This window comes from Poecilia mexicana, unplaced genomic scaffold (genome assembly GCF_051168715.1).
Source record: "Poecilia mexicana isolate PSO_F unplaced genomic scaffold, ASM5116871v1 scaffold_13, whole genome shotgun sequence".
NCBI classification, from domain to species: Eukaryota; Metazoa; Chordata; class Actinopteri; order Cyprinodontiformes; family Poeciliidae; genus Poecilia; species Poecilia mexicana.
Window position 1 is genome coordinate 29,758,466 of NW_028263382.1, and position 19,922 is coordinate 29,778,387.

The 19,922-nt window shown below is 42.3% G+C and overlaps 2 protein-coding genes and 1 long non-coding RNA gene across 6 annotated transcripts; 2 read left to right on the forward strand and 1 right to left on the reverse strand.

Moving 5' to 3' along the window:
- The first annotated feature begins 1,841 nt into the window (after positions 1–1,841).
- Positions 1,842–16,475, forward strand: LOC106928342 (X-linked retinitis pigmentosa GTPase regulator-like). Of its 4 annotated transcripts, none has more exons than XM_088012046.1 (16): positions 1,842–2,040; positions 2,709–2,834; positions 2,911–3,003; positions 3,081–3,143; positions 3,220–3,378; positions 4,126–4,275; positions 4,340–4,501; positions 7,214–7,372; positions 7,446–7,570; positions 7,645–7,800; positions 7,878–8,115; positions 8,975–9,057; positions 9,132–9,191; positions 13,259–13,342; positions 14,448–14,639; positions 14,710–16,475. In XM_088012046.1, the coding sequence occupies exons 1-16, from the start codon at positions 2,010–2,012 to the stop codon at positions 14,788–14,790; spliced, it is 1,962 nt and encodes a 653-aa protein (XP_087868172.1). In that variant the 5' UTR covers positions 1,842–2,009; the 3' UTR covers positions 14,791–16,475. The 4 variants fall into 4 exon arrangements, with proteins under 4 accessions (XP_087868172.1, XP_087868174.1, XP_087868173.1 ...); XM_088012048.1 differs by having other exon boundaries at positions 1,843–2,040; positions 7,878–8,103; XM_088012047.1 differs by having other exon boundaries at positions 1,844–2,040; positions 4,343–4,501.
- Positions 5,016–5,745, reverse strand: LOC148155897 (uncharacterized). The gene is made up of 2 exons (XR_015765125.1): positions 5,357–5,745; positions 5,016–5,326 (listed from the first exon to the last, which is right to left on the reverse strand). It is a non-coding gene; the product is annotated as an uncharacterized LOC148155897 (long non-coding RNA).
- LOC148155898 (uncharacterized) lies at positions 9,571–12,294 on the forward strand. Its single transcript, XM_088012100.1, has 2 exons — positions 9,571–9,582; positions 9,637–12,294. Exons 1-2 carry the CDS (start codon positions 9,571–9,573, stop codon positions 11,410–11,412), a joined length of 1,788 nt encoding a protein of 595 aa, XP_087868226.1. The 3' UTR covers positions 11,413–12,294.
- Positions 16,476–19,922: the final 3,447 nt, after the last annotated feature.

The following is a 19,922-nucleotide window of genomic DNA, read 5'->3' on the forward strand; positions in this document are numbered from 1 at the left end:
TCTAGTGGACAGTGTGTTCAGGTTGCTTTACAATAATGTACCGCTTGGCATGAAACGCAAAAAAATATTTCTCACAGAGAAAATGGCATGTTATTCTGCACCATATCAAAAGTTTGGGATTAAGTTCAAAATGCACTAAAATGGCATAATTCCCTAAGTGAGTAAAAAGATAACATAAAAGATTTTTTTTTAAATCTAACTAGAAATAGAAATTATCTCAAAACTAATGAGGGGGAAAAACAACTTAGAAAAAAGGAACATTTAGAAACTGGTCTAATGCTGAATGAAAAGAATGTAAAGTTTTCAACACTTGCAATTTTCTTCTTTTTTTTTGCCAGAAGTCTTCCGTCATACTCTCGGTACAATTATTATTATTTTTTTGCGTACTGGATTAACTAAATATTAATTTCTCCATGAGAACATGCTGTCTCTTATGTAGATATTCTGGTATATTCCATCTGCAGAATAATTTATGCAACATGTCATGACTAATTCACCCTCGATAATCCTGGGCTTGAGCATCTGCCCCTTTTATCCTTGATGCCCCAAGTGCTCTTTTTTGAGTTTATTTATTTTATTTTATTTTTCTTACATTAAAAAAAAAATGTTTTATCTGTACGTCAGGAGGTCTGCTTGTGCTCCTCAACAATAGTATTTAGCTAAATATAACAATTTAGCTAAATATATTAGTCTGGTTCCCCTCAGTCTAATAAGGACTCGGAACTGATTTGACAGGAAATTTTTAAAATATTACTGGGTAGTTATATGTTTATTGTTGACAATACTGAAACACAACTTGTCTTAAAAATGACCAAAAAAAACAACAACAAAAAAACAATGAAAATTCATGTACATTTTTTGGACTTCTGTTAAGTCCAAATTATGTAATCCAACATGTAATTAAAATTATAAACACAGTTTGATTTGTATTCCACACATAAACATCATACTTTATGTTTTGTGTATGATAGTTGCATCAAAGTAACGCGAAATGTTCACACGCATATGCGTGCAGTCTGGGGATACCGGTGCAAACACTAACAAGGAAATAATATATTCGACTAATTCAAAGACGAAAAGGAGTTGGATGGAGTATTCAGATGAACTTTAGTGAATAAAAAGGATGAACGAATCATACATAATATGACAGAGTGTAGGAACTCAGCTAACATAGTAGCTCTTCCTGGGAAAAACCCTTCAAATTTTCATTTTTGTCTAACTTCTAGTTCTTCTTCTTCTAGTTCTAAAGCATCATGGTAAACATAGTCCATTCCACAAATAGTCCATTTTGAACCAGATACTAACTATCAAGTGGTAACTAAATCTATGAAATAACAATTGCAACTCAAGTAGTTAGTTATGTTAAATTATAATATCCCAAATAATAAGTTCTAAGCAAATCCTGGTTAAACCCAAAACAAATTATCAACATACCGTTCAAGTCCTGGTTCCGCTTCGACCGTGTGTACCACTGGTTTGGTAACTGGAGTCTACTTTTTCTGCCTATCAGCAGGAGTATTCTGTTCATCCAGATTTTTGTAACTTAAGCTGAGTGGAAGGAAAAATTGTGGTAAAAACGGGTGCAGAAGCGATAAGTAATGACACGACCAGAACATAAAATTCCTATATTAACGAGACACTTCTATTTCTTATAAACAGCTGAAATTTTCTAACTGACAGAGTTTCAGTTTTTCAAACACTGCAACCCAAAATTATCAGAATTGACCAAAATAAATGATTGAAATGGATCTATATTATCTACACGTTTTGCTTTTTTAACCAGATCACTAAAATATATGGTCTATTAAATGATGTTGTGATTTACTGACCTGTACCAGTGGAACAAATTGGATAGAAATTTAGAACTTTCAAAACGTGCGCTGCTCCTTTAAGAAATCAAAACCAGCGCTTCGTATCCTAGGAGAAGTTTTGTGTACTTCCGGGTTGTCGCTGCTGAGCTCACCAACACTCCCCGACCATCGAACAAAGCGGATTAAAGTTCTGTAGAGATGGCAGAGGAGGCAGAAGACGAAATACCCGGTAAATGCATATAAGCAGTGTTATATTACGGAGGGAGAAGGGCGAGTTTCTGGAATATTAGCCTAGCATGTTGTTAGCTAGGCTAATTAGCTGTGTTAAAACCCCACACCGGCTTCTGTATTAGCTCCTAGGCTAAAGAAAACAGACATTAAAGTTCGTAATTTTTTCGTCAATAACTTTTCTGCTTCGGGTTTTGTTCTCATCGGGTTAGTTAAATTTACAGCTCAGAACATTTTCTTCTGTAAACCACGTTTGCTCTAATTTAAAACGGCTTTAAAAGTCTTAAAATAAGAAAACTTGCGGTTCTTGATGACGGTCTTGAGCTAGGAGATCAATTTAAATACAAAATACTTTATTGATTCTAAAAGGAAAATGAAATGTTGGAACTCTTAAGAATTTTTGAATTAATGTAAAAGTTATTAGTCAAACTCCACCAGTTTGAACCAATTTAAATGCTGAAAACAAGAGCTGGAAAGTTTTCCTAATGCAAACACTGGGGAGCATCCGTATTTTACTCAAATGTCATCCATCCATCCGTCGAGATGAAGTGTAAAGAGCAGGTGAATGTCCCTCCTGGTTGTTTTTCTTGTTTCATTCTTCTTGATCTGATCTGGTTTTCTGTTGTTGTTTTGTTTTGTTTTTCCTCCGTGCCTCTGTGTTTTCTGCAGAGTCTGGAGCAGTTTTCACGTTTGGAAAAAGTAAGTTTGCTGACGACATGCCCAGTGTGTTCTGGCTAAAGAACGACGTTCCTGAGAGGATCGCCTGTGGAGATGAGCACAGTGCCTTGGTCACAGGTAGACGCTTTTGTTTTTGCTTCTTGTAGAATTGCTGCTGGTTGATCCTGAATTGCTGCTGCTGCTTCCTCCTCAGGAAACGGGAAGCTCTTCATGTTCGGTAGTAACAACTGGGGCCAGCTGGGCCTGGGCTCCAAGCATACAGTACAGAAGCCCACCTGTGTCAAAGGTAGGTGGGGTCTCCAGGCGAAGGCCTCTGACAGGAAGTGAGAAAGGAAATGACCTGCTCTCTCCTCATTTTTCCAGCTCTGAAGGGTGAGAAGGTCCGGCTGGTGGCATGCGGACGGAACCACACTTTGATCAGCACTGGTTGGTTCCTGACCCCAACCACAGCCCTGATCTGGGGTCAGAGTTCAGCTATTTCAGTTTGGGTGTGTGTCTGCAGAGCGGGGACACGTGTTTGCGTGCGGCGGGAACGGCGAAGGCCAGCTGGGACTCGGCGACTGCGAGGAGCGGACCGCCTTCCAGAGGATCGGCTTTTTCCAGGCGCATGGACCAATCAAGATGCTGGCAGCCGGGTCCAACACCTCCGCCGCCCTGACAGGTGAGAAAACATGACAGGTGATGTGTGGGTTTCCCTCATCTTCCATAGTCAGCATTTTACTAATTCCTTAAAGTTTGTTGTAAATGTATTCAGCTCACATATTTTCTAACATGTTTTAATTAGAAAACAAATACAATATTTTAAAAATTATGTTTTTAAATTAAATTGAAAAAAATGTTTTAACTGTATGTTGGATTTCTTGTTTTTAATCAAGAGATATTCCATATTTAAAAGGTTTAAATTAATTTTAAAACTTAAGCCTGTCCTTTTAAAAGGTTTGATAATACAATAATATTACATTTTAAATGGCCCATATCTAAATTTTAACACTTCTTACTTTATAAAGAGACTTCAAATCTAGACGTGATAAAATTTAGAAACGGTACATTTCAAAATTTTAAAAATATACTTTGGACAATTTTTTTAAAATAATTATTTTAATAATTGTGTTTCATATATTATATGGTATATTTATTTATTTTTTTACTATTGAAACACAATATTACCAAAATTAACATTTTCAGTTAAAATTTTGAGTTTCTTTTCAACGTTCGTCTTGTTAATATTTACTTTTTTGTTACACTTACAGTAAATATTTTATAATTAAAGGTGTTTATTAATTCCTTATTTTGAACGATTTCTCTGTAAATTAAGCTAGCCAGTGTTTTCTGCGTGAAGATGGCTGTTCATTGGCTGTCCTGTAGCCTCGTCGCTATGGTGACGACGTGACCCTGATGTTGTTTGCAGAGGGCGGGAAGCTGTTCATGTGGGGCGAGAACTCCGAGGGTCAGATCGGGCTGGGGAAGCGGGGCCAGGCGACCCGGCCACTGGAGGTCAGCGTGGGCCGGCCGGTCAGCTGGGTGTCTTGCGGATACTACCACTCCGCTCTGGTGACAGGTGAGACTCACCTGGTGACTGGTCTCACCTGGACCAGGAGACCGGCTAATGTGCGTGTGTTCAGCAGCTGACGGAGCGCTGTTCACCTTCGGGGAGCGGGACAGCGGGAAGCTGGGGCTGCGGCCGGAGCGGCTGGCTGGACACCGGGTCCCGCAGCGGGTGGAGAGCATCACGGAGCCGGTGCTGCAGGTTGCCTGTGGCGGCAGCCACACGGTGGCGCTAACAGGTTAGCCATCACACACCGACTGGCGAAGAATAAGAGCTTTAGCGACGAACCTGCACGAAAACTCAAAGAAAATGAACAAAAACTAGGAATAAGTATTTAATTTAATTGTATTGCATTTCTGTTAATTAATGGTTAATAATTCTATAATCTTTTTTAGGACAGCTATCTTTCATTTTGTTTTTATTAATAACCTTTAAATTCTATTTATTTAATATAAAATTTATGCGGCGACAGACTGGCGACCTGTCCAGGATGTACCCCGCCTCTCGCCCAAAACGTTCGCTGGAGATGGGCACCAGCACCTTCTGACCCCATTAGGGTCAAGGGTGTTAGAAAATGGATGGATGGATGAATAAAATCTATGTAAAAAATATTTTTTAGCATAAAAATATTTGTTAAAATAAATTTTCCCTCCATTTTATTAGAACTTTTTTTAATTAATGAAAAATACTAGTACTTTACATTTTTTAAAATGTATTAATTTATAAGAATAATTAGACTTTAGACTTTAGACTTTAGACTTAGACTTTATTATCATTTTGCATGCACAAAGGTGTATACAGAACGAAATTTCGTTGCATTTCGGCTCAGGACAGTGTTTTGAGCTTTCAATGTTGTGAAGTTACTCCAGAATAAAATAAAATACAATATAAAATATGAATATAAATATGAAATATAAAATATAAAGTGCAGGAATGACAGTAGAAATAGAAGTTCTTTAGTTTCTATACATGTGCAAGGTATAAGGTGGAGACCAGATTTTAAGTGCAGTGCGATTAAGAGTTCAGCAGTCTAATGGCAAGTGGGAAAAAGCTGTTTCGGAACCTGGTGGTCCTGCACCGGATGCTACGGAACCTGGTGGTCCTGCACCGGATGCTACGGAACCTCTTTCCAGAGGGCAACAGGGAGAACAGTCCATGGTGGGGGTGTGAGGGGTCACTGACGATATTTCGGCTTCGGGACACGCAGCGCTGGGATGAAATGTCCTGAATGGAGGGAAGGGGGGCCCCGATGATCCTCTCTGCTGTCCGCACCACTCTCTTCACGTTCTTCCAATCGGTGGCGCTGCAGCCTCCACACCACACAGAGAGGCAGCTGGTCAGAATGCTCTCTATGGTGCTTCTGTAGAACGTCTTGAGGATGGGCGGGGGCAGGTGTGCTCTTCTCATCCTCCGCAGGAAATACAAACGTTTCTGTGCCCTCTTGACCACAGACATGGTGTTCACTGACCAGGAGAGGTCGTTAGTGATGTGCACCCCCAGGAATTTGGTGCTGCTGACCACCTCCACAGCCGAGCTGTTGATGAGCAGTGGAGCGTGGCTGGGCCGGTTCTTCCTGAAGTCGACGATCATCTCCTTCGTCTTGTCAACATTCAGGATCAGGCTGTTGTCTCTGCACCAGTCTGCCAGCTGCTCCACCTCCTCTCTGTAGTCCAGGTCGTTGTCGTCTCTGATAAGGCCCACCACCGTTGTGTCGTCCGCGAACTTCACGATGTGGTTGGTGGCGAACCTGGGGACGCAGTCATGTGTCATCAGAGTGAACAGCAGAGGGCTCAGGACGCAGCCCTGAGGGGAGCCTGTGCTGAGGGTGATGACATCGGAGGTGTGTTGTCCGATCCGGACTGACTGAGGTCTGTCTGTGAGGAAGTCTAGCAGCCAGTTGCGCAGGGGGGTGCTGAAGCCCAGGTGTCCCAGTTTTCCTGCCAGATGCTGTGGGATGATTGTGTTGAACGCTGAGCTGAAGTCCAGGAACAACATCCGCACATGAGTGTTCTTCTCCTCCAGGTGAGCCAGGCTCAGGTGTAGGGTGGAGGAGATAGCATCCTCAGTAGAGCGGTTTCGGCGGTAGGCAAACTGGAACGGGTCGAATGTGGGGGGGAGTCTGGAGACGATGTGTTCTTTTACCAGCCTTTCAAAGCACTTCATCATAATTGGAGTCAGTGCTACAGGCCGGTAATCGTTGAAAGAGGTGACTTGAGGTTTCTTTGGCACCGGAATGATGGAGGCAGTTTTGAGACAGGCTGGCACTGTTGCTTGGTCCAGTGAGGTGTTGAAAATGTCTGTTAGGACACCAGCCAGCTGACCTGCGCATTCCCTGAACACCCGCCCGGGTATGTTGTCAGGGCCTGGGGCCTTCCGTGGGTTGACTCTTTTCAGAGTCTTCAACACATCGGCTGTATCCAGGCAGAGTGGGTCCTCTTCCTGGCGGGGAACAGTTTTCTTTGCCGGAGTACTATTCAGTGCCTCAAACCTCCCAAAGAAGTTATTGAGTCCATTTAGAAAGTCAGCATCAACTTCACCCACTGGGGGGGAGGATGAATTGTAATCTGTGATCGCCTTTATGCCTTGCCACATACTTCCGGTGTTGCTGGTGTCGTGGAAGAGCTCCTGTATTTTTGTAATTAAGCTTTACATTTAGTTTTAATTTAAAAAATGGAATCGATAAAATATTTAGGCTTTACATTTTATTTTCATATTATTAATCCTTAACAGATTTTTTATTAAAATATTAAAATACTTGCTTATTTTATTATTTCTTAATAAAATCTAAGTGTTTTTTTTTTTAGATATTCTACCGTATTTGTGTTATTTCATTACAATTTTAATTATTTTTCTTTTCAGTTAAATAATCAGATTTTTCTTTGTGTCACAGCTTTCCAGCATGTTTTACTGCTGTGTAGTAACCAGCAGAGTGTGTGATCTTTGACCCCAGACAGCGGCGACATCTACTCGTTCGGCCTGGGTCAGTTCGGCCAGCTGGGCCTCGGGACGTTTGTGTTCGAGTCGCAGCTGCCGCGCCCCGTCCAGCGCTTCCAGGCGGGCCGGCCAACTCGGGTGACCTGCGGGGAGAGCCACACTGCTGTCCTCACAGGTGACCTCCGACCTTCGACCTCTGACCGGAGTGGGCTCCCAAACTCGCTCTGACCCCGTGGCTCTCTCCCTAGACACGGGGCTGCTGTACTCGTTTGGCGACGGCCGACACGGGAAGCTGGGCCTGGGCGACCAGAACTTCACCAACCGGTTCCACCCAGCCGTGGTTCCCCGCTTCCTGCCTCTCGCCGTCCAGGCCGTGAGTCGCCGCCGTCAGGCCATTAGACTGCCGTCAGACCACCAGCTCTGACCCATCTGCTCCTTTCTGTCTAGGCTGCGTGTGGAGGCTGCCACATGGTGGTTCTGGCCCAGCCCAGAGGACCCGGCTGCTCCGCCGTCACGCTGGAGGACAGTGCGTTCGACTTCCTGGGGGAACCGACCGCCACGCTGCAGCGCAGCCTCTCTGCCCGGGTCCGCCGCAGGGAACGGGTCGGTTCTGGTGCTGGGGCAGGTCCAAACCGCTCCAGAACCAGCGTGGGCTGACGGAATCTCCCCGTGTCCTGCAGGAGCGATCTCCAGAGCAGTTTGGACCCGCGGCCCGCTCGCTCCCCGCCAGGACCTCGGGCGTCCTGCAGACGCCACTTCCTGCCTTGGGCCAACTGGACAAGAACCCATTGGACAAGAATCACAGGCCGGTTCTGCTGCCTCCGTCTGAACCGGATCAGAACCAGCAGAGCCACAGGCCTGTTCCTAACGGGAGCCAGCACTTTGGCCCAGACGGCGACCATCAGGGTACCGACTTCAGTCAGTCAATATATTATCATTACTATCATTTATCAATTTATTGATTGGTTTCATAGAATCTGATTTTCTTTTTAAAAATCATTTCATCCTTTTTAATTTTAGTTTCATGAACCGACTCACAAACTTTTAGTTTATTTAAAAAGAGAATTACATTTTTTCACCCGTTTTGTGGTTTATTAAAACATTTCAGTGTTTTAACTGTCTTTGCATTTATTTAGATAAATAAGAAAAAAAAACCTAAGGATTTTTCTAAATGTGTTTCACAAAGTCTAAAATAAAATTCATATTAGTATTTATTTATTCTTCAATCAATCGCTTATGTTTTTATTTTTTCTGCTTTCATATTTTTTATAACTGTACATGTTATATTCAGGTATTTTTAAAAAAATTAAATTTAATGTTTTACCTTTTAAAATTTATTGTCATTCACCTAAAATTTCAATTTTATTTCTTTTTTTTTTAAATCTCCTGTTTTTCAGTGGAGTATTTCAGCTTTTTTGCATATATTTGAATTAATTTAGAGCCTCTGTGTTTCATTTTTTTCTCTTAACAGTTATAATTTGTAAAAACAAAATTCAAGTGTATCTAAACATTTTAAAATAAGTAATAGTCAATGTTAATATTTTATATATTATATAATTTTACAATTAATACATAATTTTTTTCTATTTTAGTTTTTCATTTTAATTATTTAAGTTAAAACCCTTTTTTATTTCATTTACCTATAATTTTAAATATCTGGATGTGGATGCACCAATAATCACTGGTTATTTGTATTTTTCTTTTATTAATCCAGGCTTTTCTACAGTAATGTACATTAAATGAGGCTCATTGTGTTGGATGGTGTGCTGCTCCTCAGGGCAGACAGGGGGCGATATGGAGAGCCTGACAGACTGCGACAGTGTGAGAGGACTGGGAGAAACCACTGACTTCTTGAACCTGGTGAGAAATCTCTGGATTCTCCAGATGTGGAGCAACGTCATCTTCATCATCCTCATGTCTGTTTTTACTGCCAGACTCATGTGATGAAGATGGATCCCAGCGACAAAACACTCAGCCTGTCTCCACTGCTGAAGGTAAGCTTGCTGCAGAAAACAAGTTAGCTTCAGAAGGTGAGATAACTACAGTAAGCTAACTGCCTACTGTAAGTTAGCTGCACACAGTAAGCTAGCTGCCAAAGGTAAGCTAGCTTGACTGGTTTCCATCATCAAGGTTTGCCCCAGTATATTATAAGCCTGGCGGACCACCAGGCTTTACTTGTGCCCCCGCCAGGCTAACCGTTGCTTATTTATTTATGTCTTTTTAAAAATATTTGCATTTTTTAAGGCTATATAGTTGGTGTTCAGGTATTAATGTTCAGTCTTTCAATAACACATAATTATCAAGTGATATTTTCAAATTTCCTGCCAACTTTAAACATTTTTTAACTCAAAAACACGACGGGCCGATGGATGAATGACTGCCCTGGTGCCCAACCGCTGGGCTTAGCCAGTTTTCTGGGAGAAACCTTGATCATGTTAGCCCAGTTTGGTTCTGTTTCCTGCATGCTCTCCTCTAACGTTCGCCTCTTTCCGTCTTCATGCTGTCTGTGCTGGACAGAGGAAGGGTAAGCATGCTCAGCCAATCAGAGAGCAGATTGCTCGACCCATCAGAGAACACACTGCTCAACCAATCAGAGAGCAGAGAAAGGACAGGAAGTTCTTGGCTAGCCGGGCGTTACACACCCAGTTCCAGAAGGGCAGCGACACTCACTCTCTGTCTGCCCAGCACAATCAGAACCAGAGGAGGATCAGTCAGAACCAACAGAACCTCTTGTCATTGGATCATAAGAACAAAGCAGTCAGACAGGCCGGGTCCAAAACCCAGCTGACTGGGACAAAACCAGCTGCGGACTGGGACAAGCATCCAGAAGCCAGAAGGAATGCTTCTAAGTCCGGTCCAGCCGGACCAGAGTCCAAAGCTGGTTGGCTGACCATAGAGAACTGTCAGCCAATCAGTGACGAGAGAAACGCTTCCCACTCCAAACCAAACCCAGATTCATCCAAAAGATCCAAAAACGAGCGAAACAGGAAGGAAGCTGCAGCCCAGAGGAAGTGCTCAGGTGGGAGTGCGCTGGCCGGCGCCGCCACCCTGGCAGCAGGGGGCGCTGTTCTGGTCCAGCAGCTGGCCTCCAGGAGGCGGGGCAGTGCTCCAAAACCGGATTCAGACCCGGAAGAGTTTGAATATCTGTCTGCTGAGGTCAACCGCAAGTCGGCCGTCAGCATCAACGTCATTCCTGCATCAGAGAGTCCACAGCAGGAGGAAGAGGAAGAAGAGGAGGAGGAGGAACAGGAGGAAGAGCAGGAGGAGGAGAAAAGGTGGAGAACCAGCTCAGAGGAGGAAGAGGAGACTGGATCTGCTTCAACCGGACAAAAGGAGGAAGAGGAGGAGGAGGAGGACACAGACAGTGAGACTCCTCAACCAGGAGATCAGGCTGAGGAAGATGAGAGTGCTGCTGAGGAAGAGGAGGAGGAAGAGGAAGAAACCAGTGGAGCCACAGAGAGTGAAAAAGAGACCGAAGAAAAAGGAAGCAAAGGAGGAGATATGGAAGAGGAGGAGGAAGAGGAAGAAGAAGGGTCAAGTCAGGAGACTCAGAGCAAAGGAGCAGTGAGTGATGAAGAGGAGCAAAGCAGTTTAAAAAGTGAGGAAGAGGAGGATGACAGCGACACTTTAAAGTCATCACAGGAAACAGAGGGGAAAGAGGAAGAGGAGGATGACAACGAAACTTTAAAGTCATCACAGGAAACAGAGGGGAGTGAGGAAGAGGAGGATGACAGTGACACTTTAAAGTCATCACAGGAAAAAGAGGAGAGTGAGGAAGAGGAGCATGACAGTGACACTTTAAAGTCATCACAGGAAAAAGAGGAGAGTGAGGAAGAGGAGGATGACAGTGACACTTTAAAGTCATCACAGGAAACAGAGGGGAATGAGGAAGAGGAGGAGGATGCAAGAAATAAGAGAGATGATGAGGATGAGGAGACAGAGGAAGAAAGTGAAGAGGAGGAAGAGGAAGGAGAAGAAGAGGAGGATGAGGAAAGAGAAGAAGAGGAGGAAGGTGATGAGAAGGAAGAAGAAGAAAGTGAAGAAAATGAGGAAAAACAGGAAGAAAGTGAGGAGGAGGAGAAAAGTGATGGTGATGAAGACGAGAATGAAAGTGAAGAGGAGGATGTCGTGAAGAAGAGGAACGCTTCAGTGAGGAAGCAGCAAAGCAGAAAATCTGCAGCTGGAGGAAGACGAGGAAGAGGAGTTCCCGGATGAAGTTTTACCTGCAATAACATCAATCAATCATAACCTGGTCTCCATGGAAACCTGAGATCTTTCTCCTCCTCTGAAGCTCCTTGGTGTCAGAACCTGTTTCCTCTCAGGTTCAACCCTGAGCTGGGTTTAACAGAGTACTGATAGAGTAGGGGAGTAGAAACGGGCTTTATTTTTAGGGTAAATCCAGGCAGAAGCAGCAGGATTAAAACCAGCAGGATTTTTGTTTTTTAGAACTTTATAGTTACTTGCTAGAAATTACACATTACACACGTTACTTGACCAAACTTTGAGAATATTTTGTAAATCCTTCAGGATATTTCATAAAATTTTCAGGATATTTTCTAAAACTTTCCGGGTGTGAGTCACCCGTTTTGGCAACAATTCTGAGAAAGTTGAAGGCGGCTTTATTTCAAGTTTTTATCTCAATGGTTTCCAGTTAAAGAAAATGGGATTATTTTTCATAAACACGTCTGTGGTTTCTGTGTTTTCGATCTTTAAAGTCATATTTCACAGCTTGATGTTTAAGTTGGGATGTAAGTTGTTTTGCTTTTCTTTTCATGTGGTTTGTGACCGAATTTGACTTCCATATGCTCTTATTTTTGTATTGAGTTTTCTGCTTTTAAATAACTTGCTTTGACTTTAGTCGCTGTGCCTTTTGCTTCTGTTTCTCTCATAATATTGTTCTGTTCAGTTCAGCTCAGCTGCTTTGCTCTTTTGCTTTTTTATCTTTTATTATTCTCGCTTTGCTTTTCACTTTTCTTGTGTCTGGAGTCGTGATGTCCGACTTTTTGTTCTTCTCTGTTTTGTTTGGAATGTTGGAATGTTTCTGCGTTCTCATGATTTTAACATGTTTTAATGATTAATAAATCAAAGCTGCAAGCAGGACTGATCAACAGCTCCGTTCATGTTCATGATGGTGAAGGCAGGAGAGCTTAGCCTCCGTAGCAACCGGTCAGCATGTTTATGGCGGCTAGTGGTTGCCATGGAAACCGGGTGTGCCTACAGCACCGCTCTGATTGGATCAGGCGTTTAGCTGAGATGGACACAAAGTTTTCTAGAGGCTGAACAAAATCAGGATGTGCGTCACGTCATATTTATACCCCAGGAGGGAAAAAAGAATCGCTTATTAAAAGTTCCTACATCATTAAATAATATAATAATGTTTTAACAGTATTGGGGATGACTTCTGTTATCATGTTCACTTTGTTTTTGTTTGTAGCTCACAGTAAATTCATTTACTGATAATATTAGTGGTTCTAAACAGTCTCCCTGTGGCGCTCCATGAAGGCTACAAAATAAAACCTTCCAACGTGTAAAAACTTTGGAGTTTTGACTGGAAAAGCAAGTGAGCCAGAACGGCATCCTTCTGGTAAACTAAGACTAAAAACTATTAGTTCAAGCTCTGATTAAATCCAGGTTTTAGATAAGTTTATGAAAAGTCAGACTTGGATCCAGTTTGTTGTTGTTCTGATGAATAAAAGAGACTCCAGGCTGTCGGCTCAACCCAGAAACAAACCAGCTTCACCAGATATTCTCCTGATTCCAGACTTTTCTGTATCAGAAAGCCATTATTAGTAAGTTGAAGCACCACAGGAGGGCACTGTAGAGCTCCTAATGTTTTCACTGCCAGAGGAGAGGATTCACAATCAGGTTGGGCCACTTTTCTTCCTCCAGCGACCCAGTTTGTGAGCTGGTTACCCCACCTTTACCCCCAGGTGTGTGTTTCCTCTGCTTGTGTAGCTGTAGGTTGAGTTTCCCAATTCCCTCTGCTAGCAGAGCGCTAGCGATTCCCAGCAGCTCTAAAAAAAAATAATTAAATGTGTAATTTGTGTTTTACGGCCGTCAGGATGCGGTGGAGACAGCTGAGGAAGAGGAGGACAGAGCTGGTGATGAAGAGCAGACTGGGACATCTTCGTCGGCAGAGAGTCCAGTAAATTTAAGACATATTATTTTTTTTATTTGTCATTATGTTTCTAGAACATAATGAAATTGAAGTGGTATCCTCAGAAATAGATACTGTTTTAATCAGTCTTTAGGGTGCAGCAAATGGGTGAGTGTCTGCAGGGAGAGGATGGAAGATGGACAGATGGTTGTGCTCTTTATGTATCTGTATCGTTTCCCAGACGGTGGCGGTACAAGCTGTTTGTGTCCTGGATGGGAGGGGTCAGTGGCAGTGCAACTGGCCTTCCTTTGCCGTCTGCCAGTACATATTAGCTCCAGGTTTGGTAACTCACTCCCAACAATCCACTGGGCAGTTTTCACCACTCGGGCCATGTCTTTTGTGACCTGGACCATTCAGTCGCCACACCACACAGTCGTACTGAGGCAGAGGATGCTCTCAGTCATTTCTCTGTAGAAGTTCTTGACCAGCTGAGCAGGGAGTCCAGCCCTTTTTAGTTTTCTGAGGAAGAAGAGTCTTTGTTGGGTCTTCCTCATCAGAAAAGAGGTTTGTTCAGCAACCAGGTCAGGTCCAAAGTGATGTGGATGCCCAGGAATTTGATGCCATCCACATACTCCACCTCCTCCCCTCGAATCGTTTTAGGTGTGTGCACTGTCCTCCTGGGCCTCCGGTAGTCCACTATGACCTCCTCGGTCTTGCTGGTGTTGAGCACCAGGTTGTTCAGTGAACACCACTGTGTCTCACAGGGTCTCATCATTGTTTATCAGACCCACTACGGTGGTATCATCTGCATGCTTTAGAACCCTGTTTGATGAGTGGATGGCTACACAGGCATGGGTGAACAGAACAAAAAGAACTGGACTAAGCACACAGCCCTGCGGTGTGCCTGTATTGAGGACCAGGGTGGATGAAGTTCTGTCCCCTATTCTCACCACCTCACGTCGGTTGGTGAGAAAGTCTCTGATCCAAAGGCACATTGATGTTGAGAGTCCCAGGCTTCACCATCAGCTTCTCTGGGATAATTGTATTGAATGCTGAACTGAAGTATGAACTGAACTGAATATGGTGCTGTGTGTCAGTGTGTGGCCAGCGAGCGACTCCGACCTCTAACCCATAGCTTCTCTGGTCCCTGAAGCCGAACGCAGAGCCAGCTTCGCATCCAATCAGCAGCGAGTCTGGAGGAGCCACGCCCCCTGAATGCTCTTCACCAGGAGCAGCCGAGGTCAGAGGTCACAGCCCTGCAGCAGAGCAGTCAGGAAGTGAAGCCAAAGCAGCCAATGGGGAAGCGGAACTCCGCTCCGACGGTCGATCAGGCTCCAGCAGGAAGGTAAGATGGTATGACATCATCGCTGTGACCTGCAGAGCAGTGGACAGACTGTCCCTGTCCCTCTCCCCAGCTGGCCGTTTTCAGACGGCTGTCTTCGTCTAGGTCCAGGCAGGTGGATGCGACGCGTTCCGGAGCCTGCAGCCTGCTGTAGGAACCCAAACATCTGGGCAGGGGCAGCGGCGCCACCCACTGGACAGGAGCAGAACTACAGCTCAGCTTGGTGACTTCCTGATCAACTCCAGAACCACCAGAGCCTTACAGAACATCCAGAACCTTCCAGAACATCCAGAACCTTCCAGAACCCCCAGAACCAATGTTCTGACAGCTAGGTCCACACTCTGACAATGTTCTGTGGAAGGTTCTGACCCGGTTCTGTTGAACCGGACCTGCTGCTCCTCCCTCTGTAGGAAACGTTTCAGCTAATCTCAGGATCATTTCAGCCTCTAATAACTGTTCAGATTAGGATTTAATCTGCTTTCAATTCACCGTTTAAAGGAATGTTCCCCCTAAATTAGAAAAACATCCTGACCAGAATCAAATGTTATAAAGTTCGAAACAAAACAAGAGAAAAGTCCCAAAAACAAATTATAATGAAATGAAATAAAACAGAAAATAATTCCAAATATTGGAGAACATTTATTAAAATAAAAGGAAATGGACAAAAACAAGTGAAGAATAAAATAACACAAGTATGCAAAAATAAGGGGGGGGCGAGAATACAACAAAATAACATGTAATTTTATCATATCCTGTTTATTTATTAGTACAGAGACGGAGAGATGCGTGGTACCAGGTAATCCCTGGACAGCTGGATTAAATCAGGATGATTTAACAGATCATGACTTGGTGCGAAGCCAGTGTAGTTATTAATTACAAATAAAGCCATTCATTCATTATCTCACTAAAACCAAGCAGGCCAAACTACAAAGCAGACTGTTCATTAAAACGTTTCCATACTCTCATTAATAATGAATCCATTTATCAGCAACAGTATATTTACCAAATATTCAAACATTTTATAACTGGAACTTATTATCACACAAACTATTCCAGTAACCAGTCGCACAAAAGAGGAAGCATTCTATTAAAAGCAGTCGTACGTTTAGGGATGCTGCACTGACCTCCAGGGGGCGCCTTAGCCACTCTAGTTTATCTTACAGGCGGAGCAGCATTGTCATGAAGAATTTTATAAACTGAACAAATGTTTGCATAAAATATCCGATTTATCATGTTTAGGGAGAGTATGACAGTGACGTCGTCTAGATGTCATGAATCTCTAATTTATGATTCAACAGGTTTTAAAACTGTTAGCTTGCCTGCGACCAGTGAGTCATACAAGATAAAGAAACAAATCACATATATGCCTTAGGTTAGCTGAGCTAAATGTTAAAGACTTTCAAAGCTTTTTGATGTGATTTTTAACGGTTAAAGTTGGACACAGGGTCGTTCTTAAGTTGGTAATAAATTGGTATTGACCAAGCTTAAAAAATACTAGAAATTCCTGAGAGAATTGGTAAAAGCTGTCCTATTTGAACAAAGTGATTCGTTTTTCTTGTGAAGCCGTTGTTAAAGCACGCTGCGTCAACATCTATTGACTGGATAAAATGTGGAATATTCCTTTAAACCTGGAAATGAGATGGAGCAGCTCTTTCCTTTACTGTTTAACTGACACGTGTGATGTTTTCCTCTCAGCAGCTGTGTGTGTGATTATTTATTTACCCAATCTTGAAGCACATTTTGCACTTTCTCTGGACCCAGTTTTATATCCTGACATGTTTTAATCTATGTTTTTTATATATCAGATGTTTTATTGACAGTAAAAAGTTTTGATATGAAGCTGAATGTGTTTGGTTTTACTCCTCAGAACAACATCAGCACTTTCCTGCCTATCTGCTCCGTGATGAGCTGGAATATTTCTGGTGCACGCTTTATGCCAAAAGGTTGCCTGAACCTCCCAATGGGGGTGTTGAATGTTGTCAGAAAAGAGGATTCTTCATCTAACTCCATCTGAAGGAAGCCGACTTTACGTCTAATACAGAGAACACTTTTGCATTGGGTATAGTGGATACAACTTTGAGTAAGTTCTCAGCACTGTTTGGAACTTTTTAGTTCCCCATATTTGGTTCAGCGACTGATAACAGTTTAGAGTCAGAGTATTGCATTTTGCATTTGTATCAATACCAGACTGCACTTTGTGAGACAGGATATAAACGTCCACCAGCCATGCTACAACATAATACATTGCAGATGTGTGATTGTCTTATCGCTAAGGAAAGAAGCGAGTCTTTATCGGCCTTTACTCTCGTGTTTCTGTTTACCATCCATTCATGCGTCTGTAGCCAGTGTATTGAACTGAATGTAGAAGGTGGCCTAATTAGTCATACTGATCCACAAACACTTCTGAAGATTAAACTTTGAGGTAGCACTTAGGTTATTTTTAATGCATGAGGGATCACTTTGATGTAAAGCCATCCATCCATTTCCTACACTTGCTTTAACCCTGCTGGTTTTTAGAGGGGCTTGGAAGCAGAGGGCGGCTAATGCCCATCCGGAGGTGTAATTTCTCTAGATCCAGGGTACGCTGCAGCCCATCACAGTACGACACGGAGACAGACAGAAAATGAGCCACTCCCAGCTGAGGACAGTCTGTTGGTAATTAACCCACCATGCCTGATTTTGAAAACATGGGAGAATGTTGTGGTACCTGGTGAGAATCCACACAGAGAGAACAGAAATGTCTAATCTGGGATTCAAACCTAGAACCTTCATGCTGTGAGCCAACAACTGACCCAACTACAGGAAATAAATGCCTTAAAAATGAGATGTAGTTTAAATGAAATAAGTCAAGAAGCAGATTGATAAAAGTAGAGAGGATCTATTAATTGAGTTGGTAGTGAACATGAATAAGAAACAAATTGTTTCCAGTTGTTTGCTCCTCATGCTGGTATTTGTGAGGCTAAACAAAACAGCAAAAACCAAACTTTTTTCCTCTAAATAATTAGAAAGATCACAAACTTAGAAACAGAAGCTCTTATGTTTGTGGGTCTTTGTTCTTACACCATTGATTCTGTGTCCTGAATTCGGAACTACCTTATTCCAGGCTGGTAGAGCTCGGGGTATTGTTTCAGCTACAAAACATTTTATGGTTTCAATTAAGTAGAAATATGAGAGGAGTAACAGAAAATAAAGAACAGAGAAGAAAATAATACTTTTAAGAGATTAGCATCTGCACACAAAGAACACTTTAAATCAAAGAGCAAAACAGAAAATACCTGCTTGTTCTGCAGACAGTTCAGCATATTGCATTGTGTGTAATTTAGTGACTGACCAGGCAACGCGCCTGGTTTTGAGCTCAAATTTATAAACAGGTGACCACAGGTGGTAGAAAAATGCCTTCTAACAATTTCTAATAAATTTAATGCAATTTTTAAAAGAGATTGCTATAGAATATGTAGTTAATCTGTTTAAATGGCAAATCTAACTGCTGTGAACACAGTTTTCAATGCACTGTGTATTACTAACCTTTATCCAAGCATTTGATAAATAATTTTGACAAAAGGTTGTTTTGCTCTCGTTTGCTCTGTTCAAACCTCCAACAACAACAGTCCTGTTTGGTGCCTCAGGAAACATTTGGAGCAAGTTGTGTTTACTTTCTGATAGAGAAGCTAGAGGTGATCCAGAAATATCAATATCAAAAGCAAGTTGATATCAGTATTGAATTGATACTAGCATAATAATATTGATACTTCAGTTTCAGATTCTATTTTGAAATTTTATTTTTGTATTATAGTTTCTCAACTCCACCTCCAACAAAACAAAAAGATTTTTTTTTTGTTTATTTCGCTCTATAATGGTAATATTTAGCTTTTTGTCAATTTAGGAAAAATGCACAAAAACCATATAAAGATGTTATTAAAGTATTTTTATATTTTTAATGTATAAGCTGTCTAAATCCTGTTCTAGTTTTGAACAAAATAAATAATAAAGGAAAAATAAAAATAGCTAAAGGTCAGTTTAACGATATATCAAGCTTAAATAAAAAGTATCAGTAGCAGCGATACTGGCCCTGTATTTACTCGGTATTGGATCGATAATAAGCAGTATTGCAAACCTCTAATAGAAGGAGCAGCTTTGTGTACTCAAGTTAATAACATTATGTAGTTAATTAAATTCAGAAGGAAGAAAGTGGCTTTAAATCTAACTTCAGCCTAAACATAATTTCCAGGTGCTTCAGTGTGTTTAGGTATCAAACTAAAAAGTATTTAGAAAGTTTAAGACGTTTTATGTTATGTTGTTGTGTAAAAGGACAAAAATGGTTGCATTTGTAAAATCCAAGTTGTCCTGGAGAGGTTACTTCTTACAAATCATCAAACCTTACAAGGTAAGAAATAAAACAGCAAAGTAAGTTTTACGACCAACAGGCAGAGATGAAATTTCCCGCTGCCAGGGGGCGACACTGAGCAGCTCAGGTGGGGTGAATAAGCTCCCACAGTTTACAGTTGGAGCAGGACAAGAAGGAGCCGGGCTCACTCCAGGGACAAAAGCCCAGAAGTGAAGCTGCTTCAACCCGAACCGGGAGCGGCGGGGGAGGACGAGCCAACTCAAAATACTGCACACCTTGTTAAAGCGGTTAAAGCGGCGGACGGAGCACTCTGCCATGCCAGCCGCTGTCTGCAGGCGGGATGGCAGGAGGAGCCGGAGCTTTACTTGCAGACGTCGCCCTGCTGGTTCGCTCAGCGGACAGTTAATTGTCACCTGAAGGCAGCTATAAGCGGCAGATCGGGGCAGCGCGGCGGCTTTCTGGAGTCAGCTTTCAGAGAAGCCGCAGGAGCAGCTGGTGGATGTTGCACCATGGAGATGAAGAGGAAACTTCGAGCCATGCTGATGCTGATATGGATCTTCCCAGGTAGGCCAATTAATTCATCTGGCTCTCCTGAAACGTGCATTAGTTTTTAATTTTTTTTTTTTTTTTTTTTAAGTGAGATGACTTAAGTGAGAAAGTAAAAAAAAATCTTCTTGAAGAAGCTTCATAGAAAAAACAAAGCTTTTTTAAAAACTTCTCACCACAACTAAGTTTTAATGTTTAACTGTAAAAAGATGAAGTTAGTTCAGATGCGCCTCCACAACTGGAGCTCCTCGCTTCAGTTTTCGGCGGATTTAAAGGCACCACACGGTGATGTGTCATTTTAGCTGACACAGGCATGTTGACAATAACACAGCTGAGTGATGCAATGTGGAGCTTAATGGCGAAACGAAAACTACGTTTTAATAAAGCCCTCCAGA

Coding starts and splice junctions, on each gene's coding strand:
- LOC106928342 (XM_088012046.1), top strand. CDS start 2,010: ATGGCAGAGGAGGCAGAAGACGAAATACCCG. Junction 3,004..3,080: donor GAAGCCCACCTGTGTCAAAG/GTAGGTGGGGTC, acceptor TCATTTTTCCAG/CTCTGAAGGGTGAGAAGGTC. Junction 9,192..13,258: donor GCCTGTCTCCACTGCTGAAG/GTAAGCTTGCTG, acceptor TACGGCCGTCAG/GATGCGGTGGAGACAGCTGA.